An 18,450-nucleotide genomic window follows, 5' to 3' on the forward strand; every position below is an offset into this window, starting at 1 on the left:
TTTGTTAATTACATTAACAGAAAGAAACACTCTTAAGAGAGATTTTAATATATTATGATTTATTATTCATCACAACTGTAATTATTAAACACTGTGAACTTCCTCTTCTGCAGTTTTAGAACAACTGTCTTCATCTATGAATTTATGTCATTCTCAACTGTACATGGTTTGATGTAAACATAAAACAAGCATGAGACATACAAAGGACAGGATGAGAGAACTAACCTAAACACATTAAAATTAAAATGATTTCAAATCAATTTTACAACAATCCTACAACGTACATTGGGTCATATTTACCAATGCAGAAACCCATAAGACAAGTCAAATTACTTTACACCCAGTCCCAGCTGTCTCAAGAGTGTTAGTAAACCAACACTGGATGGCTTTGCACTAATTATTGGTGAGCACAGCATCCAAGCCATTTTAAGTCCACCTGTCGTGCACTTAGTTGGCAATCCAGACAAGATGGTGTTAGTGAAGGTGGCCTGACAGGTGCAAAACCAGGTTTAGGCTAGTGCTTGGAACTTAGAGCAGTTCTTCAGGATAAGACTATATCCCACTCCACCTTTCCTTCAACAGTTCCAGTGCTGCTGTCAACAGTGAAGGTAGTCTGTCTGAGCCTCCTGGTGGCCACAACTTAACATTGTGTGGAGTGTTAGGAACATAAAATTTGCATAGACATAATTTGCTTGCTTTCCATTTGAACAGTAGTGCCTTTAGAGGAAGCAACGACCACTGAGGTCAGTAAGGGCACCACTGACAGGTGAGGTGGAGGTTTGACCCCCTGCAGTTGAGACTGAACAAGTCCAGTAAACACAGGAGACACCATTAAAACATTGACAGAGTATTTGGCTACAAAAATTGCAACCTAGAAACAACTTCAGGTCTCTTCTGTCTTGACAGAAAATAATATATATTGAGTAGAAGTCTAGTAAATGTGGTCCAGTCACCTGTTGAATGTATCAGAATAAATCATAATACTGAGGGGTCAGTGGATTACAGTGCAGTTCAATTCGCCAGTGTTCACTTCACATCAAGAGTAACACTGTTTGGGTGAAGGTTGTGTTAAGGATTATATTTTACATGTTTTATTAACACATAAATGCCAAGCAAACATTTTACTGATCCATTCCTTTTCTCTCACAACTCTTTGGAATCACTTCCCCCTTCATTGGGACACATAATAATAATATTTTAAAAAAAGACCAGAATGAAATAATAATCTGTATGAAATCACTGTCTCCCATAACACAAATACTGCAGTAATATTAGACAAGCTAGAGATTATAAAATGTCTCAAATAAATAACAACTGCTTGTTTTTGCTCTCCAGGATGTTGGGAGAAAAATGTGCAAAAATTATTTTCAGCGTTTAAAAAAAAATCAAATAAAAATAAATCCTGTGATTTAATACATTGCTCTCCTAAAACCAAGCTCACTGCCATTCCAGTCTACCAGGCCTCTGCATACTTGCATAGAAAAATAAAAAATATAATCCAAAATGAGACTAATAAGAGCTGTAATAGATAGTATATGGTTTCATCTTATTAAATTAATAGTTAATACATCAAAACATTACAGCCTGAAGCCAAGAGCTTCAAAGGTCAATGCTACAGTGCTGCACCAAACCCTTCCCGTCCAACAAGGCGCAGCCTTCAGGAGTCATGTGAGCTGGATTAGAGAGTACCCTACATTAACGGACCGATCAAGGTTAGTGGTGAAAATCAACAGGCCTCAGTGCATAAATGTATTAAAATTCTAGTCTGAACTCTACATCCATATCAACATTGAGATAATTAACATCAAACCACACAGATATCTGGAGTGACTGACACGCTTGGCAGAAGTTAACGTTTATGTGATGCAATTTGTTTGAAATAGAAAGAAATAAAAAGCTATTCGGCGGTGTCGGAAGGAATTTTTTTGGGTGAGGCTGATGTAATGACGGCTTGAGAGTCTTTGAGCAGAGATAGACAGGTACACTAATCATAAACAGTTTTAATTTCCTTTTAGTACTTATGTTAACTTGGATATTCAAACCTTTTTATTTTAAACTGACAGTTAAGAGTGGCTCTTTCCACTGTTTTAAAGGAGAACGTACCTTTCCCCTCTGCACAATTTAGCTCCTCCACTCCCCCCAACACTTATCAATTCCTATAAAGACGAGCTCCTTTGAGAGACTGAAAAGAAGAAGAAAGAATAAAGACGAGACCGGTCTGCAGCACGAGACTGTGACACGATTCACTGCGCTGCCAAGGCACAGACATACAAGAACACACAAACACACATTAACAATCAACAATTCAATGAATAAATAGGTCCTTCAGAGCACTCACAGATAAGTTATTACTAGTCACCGTCGTGCTTTTCTCATCACAGAACAGTTTTATTCAGGTATTGTGGTTGAGACAGCTCTCAGGTGATGGACAGAGGGGGACTGTGGGGCTGGACTGGCACAGATGGCGCTAGAGGTCTATGTACACCATGGCACCCAGTATACTAGAATTGACTACTAATTATACAGCTGATCTCATCAATCAGATATCCACCTTCAAAAAACAAAACAAAAAACAAAAGGCCGAGTAATAACTGCTTCCGGTTTCGGTGATGAGATGATGAGAGTCGTGGGGCAGGTGCAGTGATCCAGTTATCCTTGTGAAATGAGTACTTAAGATGAAATGGACATTCCAAGCGTTTTGCTCTCACTCTCTGTCTCTCTCACTCTTTTCACCAGTCTGCAGCCGTTTTAAATCCTTGTCCTCTTTTTTCCACTATTCTCATGCTTTTATTCTTGCTGAAGGAATGACGGAGCAGGAATTAGGCCAAATCTTTTGCTGCTGCGGCTCCGTTCTTCTCCTCAGTCTCTCCTCCTCCCCCTTTGTCTTTTTTCTTCCCCCCCTTCTCCTTTTTCTTCTCTTTCTCGGCTTTCTCCTTCTCCTTCTTCAGCCGTTCTTTCTCAGTTTTCTCCTTCTCTTTCTTGTCCCGTGATTTTTGCTTCTCCTCCTCTTTCTCTCGCTTCTTGTCCTCCTTGGTCTTCTTTTTCTTTTTTCCATCTTCCTCCACTGCTGTTTTTGCGGTTTCCAGGGGTGGTAATGGGGCGTTGTTTGCGGTGGGCGATGGGATTGTGGGGGTGATGTGTTCGGAGATGACTTTAGGCGACGGCTGGAGCATCTGCGTGCTGGATGCGTGTGCAGTTGGAGCCGGTGGCGTGGTAGTAGATGATGTTGTAGCTAGAGGACTCGGCCCATGCGCCGCTGGGGGCCGCCCACTGGCTCCAGCGTTAGAGGCAGATGGTACAAGAGGTTTTGAGACCACTGCACTGGTGCCACCCCCAAGGGGCTGCAGTGGGACAATATCCTGACCAAAGCTGCCAGAAGTAGAGCCCTTCTTATTCCACGAGTTAAACGGCATCTTGGACTTTCTAAGGCCAGCAAGTGACAAGAGGCTTGATGATGCACGTAAGGGTCCAGGAGGAGGGATGTTACTGCCCAGGAATGACAGGCTGCCGCCAGAGCTGATCGCAGCAGCCCGGTGTTTCTGCTCGAAGATGGCCCGTGTGCCGTGCAAACGTCGACCTGGCTGGTGAGACAACTCTCCACGAGATTCCCGCCACTTGCGCACCTGAATACCGCACTCCCTCTCGATGAGAGCCTCCGTCACAGACAGAGAGACCACCTGAAAACAGAGCAGAGAGTATGAAAACGGATCTGGCAAACTCTACCGGTTCTTCTCTATTGCGTATTCTCTCGTAAAAATGCGATTGTGTGTGTACCTCTTGCACCAGAAATTCCTCTCTGATAGTTTCAGGAGGGATGTTTCTCAGTCGCTCCATGGTCTCGTACATGCCCTGCAGCTCACGGAGCTTATCCACAGACCCCAACATCTGCTTGAGGAGCACCAGACCCACCCTGAACACAATCTTCACTCCTGACAAAAACAACAACAACAAAAAAAATATTAACATCAAAGTTCTATTTCAATTAAATTTGGTTCTAAAATATCTTTTCTTTATTTATTTTCTACTTCTTTTCATAGTGTATTGTGCAGAAAATCAGCATATTAGAGTGATTTCTGAAGCATCATGTGACACTGAAGACTAGAGTAACCACACCAATTTACATTTAAAATTTCACAATATTTTCATATCAAATAAATGCAGCTTTGGTAAGCATGAGAGATTTCTTTCAAAACCATTGATAAATCTCACCAACCTTAAGTATATTAAGAAATTAAAAAGATTCAAATTTGATGTCATGTTGAATTTAAGCACAAACAGAACTATTTTTAACTCGATACAGTAAAAGCATCACTTATTGCAGTTTCTTTTATTCTCTAATGTATATGACTGACCTTCACAGAAGAACATGTCCCAGACACGCAGGACACAAGACCAAGGCAGCGTACGGGAGAAAATGCACATAAACCACTCTGTCATGTACAAGATGGGGTCGATCTTAAATTTCTTCAGGTGGCGGTAAGCCATAGGACAAACTCTCCTCAGAAGAGAGAAAAAAATCTCTCCGTCCAGCTGGATAGCTTCCTGAGAGACAGAAGAAGAGAAGAAAGAGGAGTTTAAAAAAAACACTCTCTGCTCTGGTCCTAGTCAAAGTCTCTTTGAGCTGGAGTACTCACCAACCCAGCACTGTAGTAGCCAGGCAAGTATTTCTCACATATTTGCACAAGACACCAGAAGGCTTGCTAGAAGAAAATGACAGTGAAGATGGTGATGGCCTCATATCCTGCGATATTCCTCTAAGTCACATTTTTTCACCCTGTTGCTCTTTTTAAAGAAAAACATAAAAAGCTTTTTAGCTTTGTTCAGCTCTCTTACCTCAGCAGGCATGTGCATGAGCAGCACTGCTGCCACTGGTGCCTGAGCCTGACAGTAGCCCTCATCTGGCCGATAGATTGTGTAGGCCTTCAGTATACGGAACAGGTCCTGCTGCCTGAACACACACACACACACACACACGGTAAAAATAATGATGGAACTAATTCAGACAATAACTACTGCTTATATTTATTTTTGTGGTATGTATATACAAATAACACTATTAATAATTCAGTTTTTTAAGTATACTGTTTGAATTTGGTGTGACATTATCTGCTTAGATATTAGGTATACATGTATATAATATAGATAAATATAATAGATAAATATATAATAGATAAAAGGAGAAGCAGAGGTGGGGTAAAGTATAAAACGGAGGGACATTATGCAGTGAATACAGACTAATAGATAAAAAAAAAACAAAGGGAAAAAAAATACCCTCCTTCAGTTTCCTAGATTGCGTAATGCTCTAAAGAAAAGCCTTACATCACCCTTCCCCTTGACAAAACCTTCATCTGTATTTACCCATGTCCTCCCCGAGCAGCAAACATCTCGTGGAATGGGAACTGCCTGTGCAAGTCCTTCTCTATGATGTCCAACCACTTCGGATCTCCCTGCTCTCGCTCCAATTCCTGAGAGACAAGAAAAATGAAAAAATAAAAGAAAGTGTAAACTAAGAAAAGAAGGGTGTGTTGAGCAGATAAACTGAGATTTACAAGACATGCTAAGAACATTATAAAGTAAGACAGGCTTCAAGATTGTATGCCTATTTTTCTTGACAGTTTAACAAAGTGTTGTTAGCAGTCTTTACAGCAACAGCATATGAACTTGAGAGTAGTTGATTTAGCACCATGACTGTTTTCACTGAAGACGTATCAAACCTGACCGTACATCAAACTTTCCAGAATTAGAGTCAAGGAGCTCCTGGCTGTTGGAGAGCAGCTGCCAGGCTTTAGCTCTGAGTGAGGAGGGGACTCCTTTCCTGCAGCGTATTTTCACCTGCATCAGAAAGAAAACATAACTCAGCATGTATAAACATTCATAGGCACAGTATTTTCTATACCTAGTCAGGAATGCCTTCCATGACACTTTAAGTGAGAAACAGACCTTTTGAAAGTGTCGAGATACCCATTTGTCCCAATTTCTGAACATGTCCAACCATTTCATCTCTCTCTGCCTCGCCACAGCCACAGCGATCTCCGCCTCACTACAAGACAGAAAGGGATTCACAAACACATAAACCACACACAAGTAATAAACCTATGAGCACCCACTCATGCCCTGAGATAATGTTGAGTTTCTGACAATAGGCCTATACTGAATCTGAGAGAACAGACACCTGTAAAATACAGACAATTACTGTTTTTGAATCTCTTGAAACGAATCAGAAACCCTAAAATCTTTTGTTATTGGTGAACTAATAATGACAGAGTTTTTGTAGCCTTGTAAAGAAATGATGTCTTCCAAATGAACAAGCATATCGCTGCACAGTAGTAATGATACCAGACTAGAAGTGACTGACACCAGAGATAGAAACTGAGGCAGAGTGTGGCTTGGATTTGAGTCCTACTTAAAGACAAAGTGTGCAGCTTAAAAGTTTCTTCGCCACCAAACAGAATTGTAAAAATAATAATGTTTCATAATGACAGAAACTCTAGTCTATCATTGGTCAAAAAAAATAAAAATATTTCAGTCTGGTAAAGATGCTTAGACAACACAGAACACAGTTTTGATAGCAGCACAGAGTCACTATTTACACTATTCGGGAATCTTTTAGACAAAAAAAAATGTATTGACTTAAAAGTTAATGTCAGTATTCACTTGAATTCTAAAGCAGAAATCTGAAAACGCTGTGAACAAGTCAGTAGCTTACAAGCAGAAAATAATGTCTCTGAACATAGCTACACTGTTTAGATGTATTGAATGTATTATTGTTAATAAAATTAATCATATATTATTTACTATACAGATAAGTAGTAGTAAAAAAGATATTAATCTTCTGATATGAAGCAACAAATCTGATTTCTATACCAGTTTGATGATCCCTGAAATGCTATATTTGATTGAATATAGAAAGTAATTATTAATCTGTAGCAAATATGAGACTTTTAGCAAATAGTTTTTGAGATTTGTTCAGGCTTGAAGCCTCACCAAATGCCATATACAAATCAGGTATACTTGTGAACCTGTCTGATTGACACAATGCCTTAAATAGCAGAAAACTAAATCTGACAGTCAGTACGCTGACCATATGAGAAAGTATAATTTAAGACTAACCCACACTGACCATTTTTAAATAGCTGAAAAAGCATGTGGTGATTAATGCTGTTTAAGATAATGCTGAACAGGAATTTAAAAAAGGAAACGTTCAAATGTAAACGACAGTGTTAATGCCCATTTTAGCAGAATTAGTCAGTACTAGAGATAAAACGGAGACAGTCTGGGGAAGAGAGAGACAAAAAGTGAGACAGTCAGTGCACTGACTCAGACGAGCCCTCTCAGCATGATCTGAGTCACTCGCAACAAACACATGAAGGACACAGAGAAGGAGCAAGAGAGATGGACACAGGAAAAATGCACCAAATGCTCATCCTGCTCTCGTTTGAAGGCGTGAATTATTAATATCCCAGCAGCACACTTCACATCAGGTGCTGCCAATTACCCTGCCATTCACATCCATTATATATGATTTCTCTGATTTTTGCCATACCCTAGAATGTGAATAATGAATAGTACAAAATATATCAGTTTCAATTTTAATTAGGTCTATACATATAAATTTAATTTATAGAAATAATGAACATCACACACAATTACAGTCAATCAAGTAGTTTCTTAATCTCTATGGGGATGGGTGATTTGAACAAAATCTCTCAAACTTTTCTGACAATATTCAGTATGTTTATGTACTCAAAAATGGCTTACAAACACTAAAACACTAGTTCAAAACAATCAATGCTTGTTTCCCCAATGCTTTACTCAAAATTAACACTATTAAATTCAAGTTCCGTTTATTTCTAAAGCACATTTACTAACAGCCGCCGACCAAAGTGCTGTACAATAATTACAATATAGATACACAAGAAAGAAACACAATCAATAATCCCTTACAGACAATAAAAACAGGATAAATTACATGTTAAAAGCCGAGACAAACAAATGAGTTTTGAGAGCAGATAAAGTGGAAGCCATTTTAATTTGGGTCGGGAGCTTATTCCACTTCAAAGGCTCTATTTCCCCTTTTTTTCCAAGCGGGTTCTGGGAATCTGAAGGAGGAATTTGTTTCCCGATCTAAGTCCTCGCTTAGGAGTGTACGGGTGGAGTAAATCCGTCAGATAAGATGGTGCAAGATTATTTAAAGATTTATACACAAGTAATAAGATTTTATATTCAATTCTATACTGAACAGGTAGCCAATGTAGAGATCTCAGAAGGGGTGTAACATGATCAAATTTTTTACATCCATTCAGGAATCTAGCTGCTGCATTTTGAACGACTTGTAAACGGGAAATTTGAGTCTTTGAAACACCATAATATAGAGATGTAATAAAGGCATGGACAGCAACCTCTAAAGAAGCGTAAGAAAGAAAGTTTTTAATTTTAGAGAGAGAGCGAAGATAAAAAAAAAAACTAGAGCCCACTACAGAGTTGATTTGTCTCAAATTTCAAGCCGTTGTCGATTTCCACACCCAGATTTCGCACTTGGGATGAAATAGCAAAATTTAAGAACTCAAGATTAGGTATTCATAGGGGTCAAAGACAATGACTTCCGATTTATCTGAATTTAGGAAAAGGACATTTTTGGAGAGCCATGATTAGGGCTGGGTATCGTTCAAAAATGTTCGATATCGATACCGATACCTTGAGTTCGATACCGGTTCCTGAACTATACTTTTTTCGATACCAATTTTATGAAAACAGTTTTAACAAGATTACATTATCTCAAAAAACGTTGGTTTTATTTTTTTCAGCTTGTTGACGTGTATACAGACTCAAAGACTCATCTCCTGAGCCACTGCACAAAGGAACAAAATATAGACAACACAATAAATCAGTACAAATAATTTTAATAAAGCTCAAATAGTTTTCAGTTTACACTAGTGCGTGCTCGTTTTAAAACGCATAGCTCAGACAGAATCATCATTTCTATTCATTTATTCTAGGTTGTTAAAGACTTCAAGAAATTTAAAATCTTTATCCACTTTCATAAGTGGATGTTTTATTTTCTTTCACAATATGTTTTATTGTTATTAAATTCTATGTTGTAGTATGTCTAATTATTTGAATGCATAAAAACTACTTAGTTTATTCAAATGTATTCTTAAAACAGCCTTATGAAATGTTTTCTTTTTCCTCAGAAATTCTGTGTTCTGTATCTGGTTTTCAAATGAAGGCATACAACATTAATTTCATTTTTCTTTTAAATTATTGAATATAAAACTTTATTTATTTTGGCAAACAAAATTTTACTATTAAAATTAAAACATGGAAGAAATGTTGTGTGATCATTAATTAAAAAATAAGAGTTTTAATCATTTTAATAGTAGCCTAGTAGTAGCAGTATGTACACTCTGCTGAACAATATTAATTTATTTCTACCGCAGTGTCTTCCAAGTTAATCCGAACATTTATTTTGACGGGTTTCCGGGAATACCTTTACAGTTCTGTGTGTATATGATATGACGCAAGTTTTACTCAAATCAAACGGTAAAATGCTCATGAAGTGACTCTCAGAGTAGTTCTAGAGCTGTTGTTCATGTGTTTATGTCCTCATTTAGTGAGGCGGCAGACGCTGAAATGTCACGCGAGCTTCAGCCTGTGTCAAGTAAGCGAAACTGCGCGATATAGAGAGCAGACTGCTCTGTACGCTTTCGAATTGCTCTCGCGGATGTCAAACACTGATCAATCAGCACCGCGTCACTTCTAGTCAAACACACCTAGTGCTGCAGGCTTATTGGCTCACTGACGTTAATGAGATTAACCCCTTAGATATCGAAATTTGGTACCGAACGACAAGACGTTTTTCGATACTCTGTGGTATCGAGGCAATTCGGTCGGTGCCTAAAAAGTATAGAACTCGATACCCAGCCCTAGCCATAATTTTACATCATCCAGACAAGCTGATAAACTATTAAGAACATGCTTTTTTTGGTGGTCACAGGCAGATAGATTTGCATATCATCAGCGTAACAATGGAAAGAAACGCCTTGTTTCCTAAAGATGGTTTCTCTAGATAGAGAGAAAAGAGAGTAGGTGCAAGAACAGACCCCTGAGGTACACCACATGTTAGCTTGCGGAAAGAGGCCTATTTTAACTGAGAAAGTTCTACTTGTTAGGAAAGATTTGAACCAATTTAAATCTTTGTAACTGGCAGTTTGAACTAATTGATAAAAATGAATCAATTCTTAAAGCCAGTTCACAACCAACGAAGAACTTTAACTATAAAGTTTAATTAATATAATAAAAGTGTAATTTAATGGGAAAGGGAAGTCCACACCACCATGATAATTGATAGTTAGAACACATTCAGAAGTACTTTTTCCAGCTGATGAGCCATAAAAACATTGACCAATCAGAATCCAGCTGATGTTAAAGAGCACGAGCATTTATAGTGGCAGACAACATAACCGCAGCATGTACTTAAAATAAACAGAACGCTGTTGTGCATTAATGTGCATGCTAATATAGTTATGTTTATAGTTAGCGTTACAGTTGCTGTTCTTGAACACGGGCATTAAAACTATTCTTGATACTGAAGCTTAAACTAGAAATGAGAGTTGTAAAACATGGAAAGATCACAAAACTAGTCTGGTTTTTATGATGCATAATGGTCAAATACTGTAAAACAACATTTAAATCATTGCTATATTCAGATGAATATCCTGATACATTTAAAAACACATCAGATTATGAAAGTAAAATGGTTTATGAAGGGCTTCATGTTGACTTGAACTATAATTTGATATGTAACATTAATTTTAAGTAAAATTATATTCAAATATTACATTAATCTCAGAAGAATTAAGTTTTAAGTAGCATGTATCAGTCGAAATGCAAATGCAGAAAATGTTTAATATGCTTGCAGGATAAATATATACTCTGGAAACACACACGCTGAAATATGTCAAATGCTCTAATAAACTAATGTGGTTTCACTTCGCTCTAAGTGCTTATAAGGAAACAATAAAAATAGCATGTGCTATTGCAGTTTTGTGTCATTCAGCTCACACACACGCACACACCCACCTGCTCTCACTGTACTGCGCTCCTCCCAGGAAGCCGTATTTATCAGTAAGCCTCGCTGAACAGTTGATCTCCGAGTCTGACCCCACCGAGCTGCCGTCCTCGCCGAGGCCCGACAGAGACTCCAGCGTGCCCGACATTAGGCTGGCCGACTCCAAGTAGCTGAGCGTGTCCGGGGCTGGTCGCGAGTAAGCGGAGGGCAGAACCAAGGACCCAATGGACTCTTGCACCAGTACGGCTGGGGGTTCAGTCTTGGAGGGCGTGCAGGGGGGCTCAGGGGTCATCTTGGCGGTGCTGGAAATGTTGGGTTCGGGGTTCTGGGCGGGCTCGGGCTGGGGGACTGTTTGTGCTTCTGTTTGCCTGGAGTCTTGTGAAGAGGGGGCCGGGTTGGAGACGGGAACAGGAGGAGTAAACTGAGGAGGAATGTCCACAGAGGGAGCAGGACTGGAAGTCTGGTTAACTTGAATGTTGGGATAGAGATTAGGACTGGGATTAAGTTCAGGCGATGGCGACATCTGTTGCTCCTGTGCTTCAGTGTGCCGCTCCGTTTGGCCAACTAAATCATTTTTCCCATTAGTCTCTCCATCTGTAGCAGCTAGTACCTCTACCGGCAGATCAGCGGTGCTCTCTGTTGCTGTTGAAGACAGAGCAGCACTGTTTTGGCCAGGTGTGCTCTCCCAAGAAGAGGAGTTTTTCCTGCTCGCCTGTAATGTTGGGTTTCCCATCACGGCTCGGTCCCCATAGAGAGATGATTTTGGGATGGGAGTTTCTGAGGGGAGAGGTTGTGGGCTGGAGGAAGCAGACACTGATTGGTCGGCCATACTGGGAGAGGAGGGAGTGAGGGCGGTAATTTCAGCCATAGCTGCACCTGACTGATTCAGCTGATCAAAAGAGAAACAAGAACATAGTCAGTAATTATTTCTCATAAGACAAGAATCAAAACAAACACAGTACTATCATTAAAAGCACGAACCCATTTCATAATTGGTTTGCAACGAAGAAGGTGTTTGGATGTAACTAACACTCTCACAGTTGGAAGGAACCAAATAAATCCTCTTGTGAAATTCCACAAGCATGTCTCACATCACAACTCTCCAAAGAAAACTTTTTCTCATTTGTTTCACCCGAAAATAATCACACACACGCACGCCTAAAAGGTGTTGAACTAAAAAGGCGTTGCCAAAAACAAGTCTCTTTGTCACAATTATCGCAAGTCACACTTCTTACTGTCCTTTCAATTAAAGTAAATGAGGGGAGAAACTACACTAAGTAAATGTAATATTTTATACAAAATCAAAAATATGGCAATTCTGTGTGGGAAGAGATGCATGGGGTGAGAAACTATTCATAAATTTAATCCCAAGCAAAACTACAAGAAATAAAAAACAGTTTGGAGAGCAGCTATCATCCAAATCAAAGACCAAACTCATTTGTCATTTGCAAGGTATTGTGAAGATTGTGTGGAACACAGTAGATTCTATATTTATTTTTATCCTCATATTATTCATATTACAAGTGAGATAAAAGTTTAATATTTCAGGAATATTATTTTAAAATTGTTATTTTTTTCAATTGTTAATTTAAGAAATGCACTAGCAATGGATGTGTATGGAGTAATTGTACACACATTTCATGTTTGCTCATACACACTGTGACAAGAGTTTAAATGTTTACTGTAGTAATGACAGCATGCTTAACTTGTAGATCTTAGAGAGAGCTACAATGTGTATTTAACCCAGAATACACACTGCCGTTCAAAAGTTTGGGTCTGAAAGATTTTCAAATCTTTTTGAAAGAACTCTCTTGTACTCACCAAGGCTAGTGATCAATAATACAGTAATATTGTGAAACAGTGTCACAATTAAAAATAACCCTTTTACATTATATTTTAAAATGCAATTTATCCTTTAAAATAAAATCTTCTGTAATATTATAGTCTTTACTCCAATGCACCTTGCTGAGTATTAATCCTTTAAAATAAAATCTTCTGTAATATTATAGTCTTTACTCCAATGCACCTTGCTGAGTATTAACTTAGTATATACTAGTTTATGTGAATGAATACATATATTTATAACCCCAAACTATTGATTGGTAGTCTACCTTTAAACAGTACACTTTGACAACTTTGAAATTAAAAGTGACATTTATATATTATGAATTCATAAAGATCAAACTAAATATGACCCATCTCAAATAAATATACTTCTAAACATACAGGCTGCTATAACAAACGTAGCAAATAACCATAATAAAATACAACAGAGCAGAAGATGAAGAAGAGATATACAGCCATTTGTACAAAAGTTACACCACATAAACAATGTTAACAAGAAGATTCATCAGTCTACTACACATAATTTAAGAATTAAACTAAATAAAACGTAACAACATGTGACATGATGCACTGTATTTAACCATATCCTTTAGAGTAAGAGACATTCAGAGGACCTTTGCATTGTTCGGTAAAGACAATGGTCAACTGTTTCACCGAAAGTCTCATATATAGTGAATTATAAAGATGCAGATAAACTACAAATACAGAGATTTGATTACAGTGTAAGCCTGCACTAGTAATACAGGCCCTGTTTCGGTGTATAGGAACAGGGTACCAGTATTTCCTCTTACATTAAGATCTGCCTCCAAGACTTCCGCATGATCTATATATAAATGTGCCCGAGTACAGATGCTAACAGGAGGTGAAAAGGAAGTGGTTCCTTGACAGAAGAACTGTGGCTGAACATTTGAACAAGCCTTCAAAGCCCAAATGATGTCTAGGCAGGCAGCTTGCTAGGTTTGGACACACAGCCCACGTGTGATGGTCAAACTGTGGGCTGTCCACAAAAAGCTGATGAAACATTCACAGAAGTCAGATGACTATTATAGCGTAACATGTTACAAAGCATTATCTCACAACCAGCCATTAGTAATCCCTCCTCATCAGGAGGTTTTTGTGTATCTAATTATAAATGATCATTTACATGAAACAGTACTAATTTACATCCTGCCTGAAAATGTTTTGTGCATTTGAATAAAACGGTATTTATCAAAACCAATTTGTATGCGATTATAAAACTGTCATATATTTGTAACATTTAGGCTATGCTATGTGATTCTTAATGTATTTTTTCTTCCCCAAAGAGTCAACTTCTCCAAATACTCTTGCGGTCAATAAAAATCCCAAAATCGAGAATGAATCGTTCACACCGGTTCAAACGATTCATTATAAAGATTCAATTCAGAAGAACGATTCGTTCATGAATCTGACAAAGCTACTTTGTGGGACTCCACCCAAACACAAGAACTGAGCTCGTTCCGGGTATCCAAGCCTAGTAATATCTGAAACAAGAGGACGGATGAGTTGTAAACAACCCACACATGTGCACTTTGAGTGCCCGTTTCTTAAAAAGGCAGTGGTTTAAACCTATGAGCAGTCAGTTATATTGTGATTAACCACATGTGAGGTGACCGGACACAATAATACGGTACCGGATACCGGGAAACCTCCATTTAAAAAGGCCAACATTTACACAAAACACAAGACTACAGTCATAAAACACACAAGGTCATGAAGTGAGCAGCAGACAGCACCTGAAACGAGCTTACCCCGCAGGAGTCGCTGGATTTGTGACTGCCAAGTTTAACCTAAAGCTGCCAATCGTGCTGTTTGTCATGCAACAGCCCCTCAACAACACAAACGGCCTTTATATTGCTAAAAATCACCATTCACTCCAAGGTACACAAGATGTGTTTGGAACTGATAAGTTTTTATTTGCAATGTACTCATTGTTAGCTGCTGAAATCGGCCTGCTAACCTGCTAGCTCATGTCTACGGTAACGGTCTCCAGTGCGGCCGATCAGATCAACTTCCCGGTTTACGGCGATGGGGAACAGTGCTATTAATCGTGTTCATCTGTTCTGACACATCTGTTCCCTCTGAGAAGAGATAAAAGAGAAGATCTTCATTATTCAGACTCACCCGCAGCTGTCTGTCCCGGGGGGGCTCCTGTCTGCTCCGGTTATCGTGACCCCCCCCCGTCGCCGCCGCCGGTGGACGGATGTGAAGGCGGGAGCGAGGCAGGCCGCTGGTAAGCTACTGGGCCGATTGAAAAGTCCTAATGATAAACCCGAAAGCGCTGGGGCTGGGGCTGAGGGTCTGAGTGTGCCGCTGGGCTAATGTTAACGGTGTTAGCTAAACACTGCCGCTCCGCACTGCGTGCCCACTCATCCGCGCGAAAACAGATCCGTGGCTCTGCTAGCATTGAGTACACTTGTGCGGGGCGTTTTAAAAACTTAGGAAACCTCCTTGAAATGTGAACCGGGCAGCATCGCTGGAAGAGATAAACATGGCCCTGCTGACATCACGCCGTGTCCGCATTTCCTACAGCCAACTCTGAGTGACAGCGACGTGCGCGCTCCCGCCACGCAGCGTCAACTGACGCAACGACGCACATCCAGGTCACTCGCACTGAAATTATTTAATAAAAAAAGCTAAATTATTTGTTTTCAGTTCCTCTCCAGTTTTAACGACTTGTAGTTCTCCAAAGTATTTTTAATTTACATCATTGTTAATTCACATCATCATTTACATCACTGTAGTTAAATCCTCCTCTCCTTTTTTCTTTTGTCTGTTCTCTGTTTTATTTAACTTATTGTTAAAAGTGTTGTTATTGTTATGTAATATAAATAAACAAAGCATTGAAAAACAGTTTGAAAAAGAAATAATTGTATGTACAGTTGTGCAATAGATGATAGAATAGAATAGAATAGAATAGAATAGAATAGAATAGAATAGAAGATGCAGGGATGTACTAGGATGGAGGTGGTAGCAAATAAATATAAGGTTATTGCGCATTGTTATTGCATAATGGGTGGGGTGGGGGGGTATTCATTTAACTGTTCATAAGTTGGTTTGCCTGGCAGAAGAAACTGTTCTTGTGCCTGGTTGTCCTGGTAATTGTGGCTCTGTAGCGCTGGCCAGATGGCAAAAGTTCAAAAAGGGGATGACTTGGATGTGAGGGATCCAGAGTGATTTTCTGAGCCCTTTTCCTCACTCTGGATGTATACAGTTCTTGAAAGGTGGGCAGGGGGCACCGATAATGTACCGATAACATGTAACAAAGTTACATGTAGCACCGATAACATGTAACAAAGTCACTAAAATAAAGTGTTAGGCTACAGTTTTTTGTTTGATGCTGTCATAATAATAATAATAAAGTTCATACAAAAATAATGATGAAAGTAGGCTATTGACAATGCAGTTAAGTGATTATTATTAATCATATCATTATACTTAAATTTCACAATTGACCAACCTGAAGCATGTTCTTTTGGGTTAGCTACAAAAGGGACCAAACTAAAGACAAAACCAGTTACAGATTATATGAATACAAAACCCTTTTTTTAACTGAGCAGTTATATTTACAGATAAGGTGTAAGGAAAAGTTGGAATCTGATAATAAAGGCAATTTAGAAATAGTGTAATTACGAAACAATAAAAAAGTTAGAGAACAGATAATTAAAAATGCCATTCCAAAATGACCTTAAATGTATTATTCAAGGAGGCCAATAAAGCAAATTTATCTAGATTTGACATAAAATGCATGTATGTCTATAAATGTAGCTTATTATCATGCCAAGAAAATAGGCAGATAATTCTCAAGATAAATCTAACCGAATAACTAAATCTGTAACCAGGAATTGAATTTAAAATAAATAAAAATCAGTTTAGAGCCGTTAACAGCGATGAACTGGTCTTCACTTTTTGATTGAGTACTGTTTTATATGATTAAAGGACATCACCAGCTACAAAACACCACCCCCCAGCACTCTGGAGAATCAACACCTGGCAGACGACTTAAACGTGTTCTTTTGTCGTTTTGAACGATCACCCCACACCCGCCCAGAACACCCCTCCACACAACCATTCACACCTCCAGCAACCCCTCTCTCTCCCACACCTACAATTCAAATCAGCGAAGACGATGTGTGCCAGGTCTTCAGGAAGAACAAAAGAAGGAAAGCACCTGGTCCAGATGGTGTGTCACCAGCCTGCCTAAAAATCTGTGCTGAGCAGCTGGCCCCCATCTTCACACAGATCTTCAATAGATCACTGGAGCTGTGTGAAGTCCCCTCATGCTTCAAACGCTCCACCATCATCCCCGTCCCAAAGAAACACAAAATTACTGGACTTAATGACTACAGACCTGTGGCACTAACGTCTGTAGCCATGAAATCATTCGAAAGACTGGTTCTGGCTCATCTGAAGGACATCACTGGACCCTTACTGGACCCCCTGCAGTTTGCCTACAGAGCAAACAGGTCTGTGGATGATGCAGTCAACATGGGACTGCACTTCACCCTGCAGCATCTGGACAGACCAGGGACTTATGTGAGGATCCTGTTTGTGGACTTCAGCTCTGCTTTTAACACCATTATAAACCCTTCAAAATAAACTAACTCAGCTCTCCGTCCCCACCTCCGTCTGCCAGTGGATCAACAGCTTCCTGACAGACAGACAGCAGTTAGTAAAGCTTGGCAAATTCACATCCAGCACTCGAACCATCAGCACTGGAGCTCCTCAGGGCTGCGTACTCTCCCCACTGCTCTTCTCCCTCTACACCAACGACTGCACATCTAAAGACCCCTCTGTCAAGCTCCTGAAGTTCGCAGACGACACCACACTGATCGGCCTCATCCAGGACAGTGACGAGTCTGCTTACAGACAGGAGGTTAAGGAGCTGGCTGTCTGGTGCAGTCTCAACAACCTGGAGCTTAACACGCTCAAAACGGTGGAGATGATCGTGGACTTCAGGAGAAACCCCCCTGCTCTCCCCCCACTCACCATCATGAACAGCACCGTGACTGCAGTGGAGTCATTCAGATTCCTGGGCACCACCATCTCTCAGGACCTGAAGTGGGATATTCACATTGACTCCATTGTCAGGAAGGCCCAGCAGAGGTTGTACTTTCTTCGCCAGCTGAGGAAGTTCAACCTGCCACAGGACTTACTGAAACAGTTCTACTCTGCCATCATTGAATCCATCCTCTGCACCTCAATAACTGTCTGGTTCAGCTCAGCTACCAAATCTGACCTCAGAAGACTACGGAGGGTAGTCCGGACTGCTGAGCGAATCATTGGTACAACCCTCCCCACTCTCCAAGAACTGTACTTATCCAGAGTGAGCAAAAAGGCTGGTAAAATCACTCTGGACCCCTCACATCCAGCACACAACCTCTTTGAACTTTTACCATCTGGTCGACGCTACAGAGCTCTGAGCACCAGAACAAACAGACACAGGAACAGTTTCTTCCCTCAGTCAATACATCTCATGAACACTCAATAAATAAACGTAGAACACACAACTAATACAT

General features: G+C 39.7%; 1 protein-coding gene across 2 annotated transcripts; it reads right to left on the reverse strand.

The window, feature by feature from the left end:
- Positions 1-38: 38 nt before the first annotated feature.
- LOC306859873 (uncharacterized protein) lies at positions 39-15,478 on the reverse strand. 2 transcript variants are annotated; one of them, XM_079401255.1, is made up of 10 exons: positions 15,056-15,478; positions 11,080-11,957; positions 5,941-6,040; positions 5,725-5,832; positions 5,359-5,465; positions 4,834-4,948; positions 4,635-4,700; positions 4,353-4,542; positions 3,775-3,929; positions 39-3,677 (listed from the first exon to the last, which is right to left on the reverse strand). In XM_079401255.1, exons 2-10 carry the CDS (start codon positions 11,934-11,936, stop codon positions 2,820-2,822), a joined length of 2,556 nt encoding a protein of 851 aa, XP_079257381.1. In that variant the 5' UTR covers positions 11,937-11,957; positions 15,056-15,478; the 3' UTR covers positions 39-2,819. The 2 variants fall into 2 exon arrangements, with proteins under 2 accessions (XP_079257381.1, XP_079257382.1); XM_079401256.1 differs by having other exon boundaries at positions 14,892-15,471.
- Between the last annotated feature and the right edge of the window lie 2,972 nt (positions 15,479-18,450).

The sequence above is a fragment of the Barbus barbus genome (genome assembly GCF_936440315.1).
Source record: "Barbus barbus genome assembly, chromosome: 3".
Classification (NCBI taxonomy): domain Eukaryota; kingdom Metazoa; phylum Chordata; class Actinopteri; order Cypriniformes; family Cyprinidae; genus Barbus; species Barbus barbus.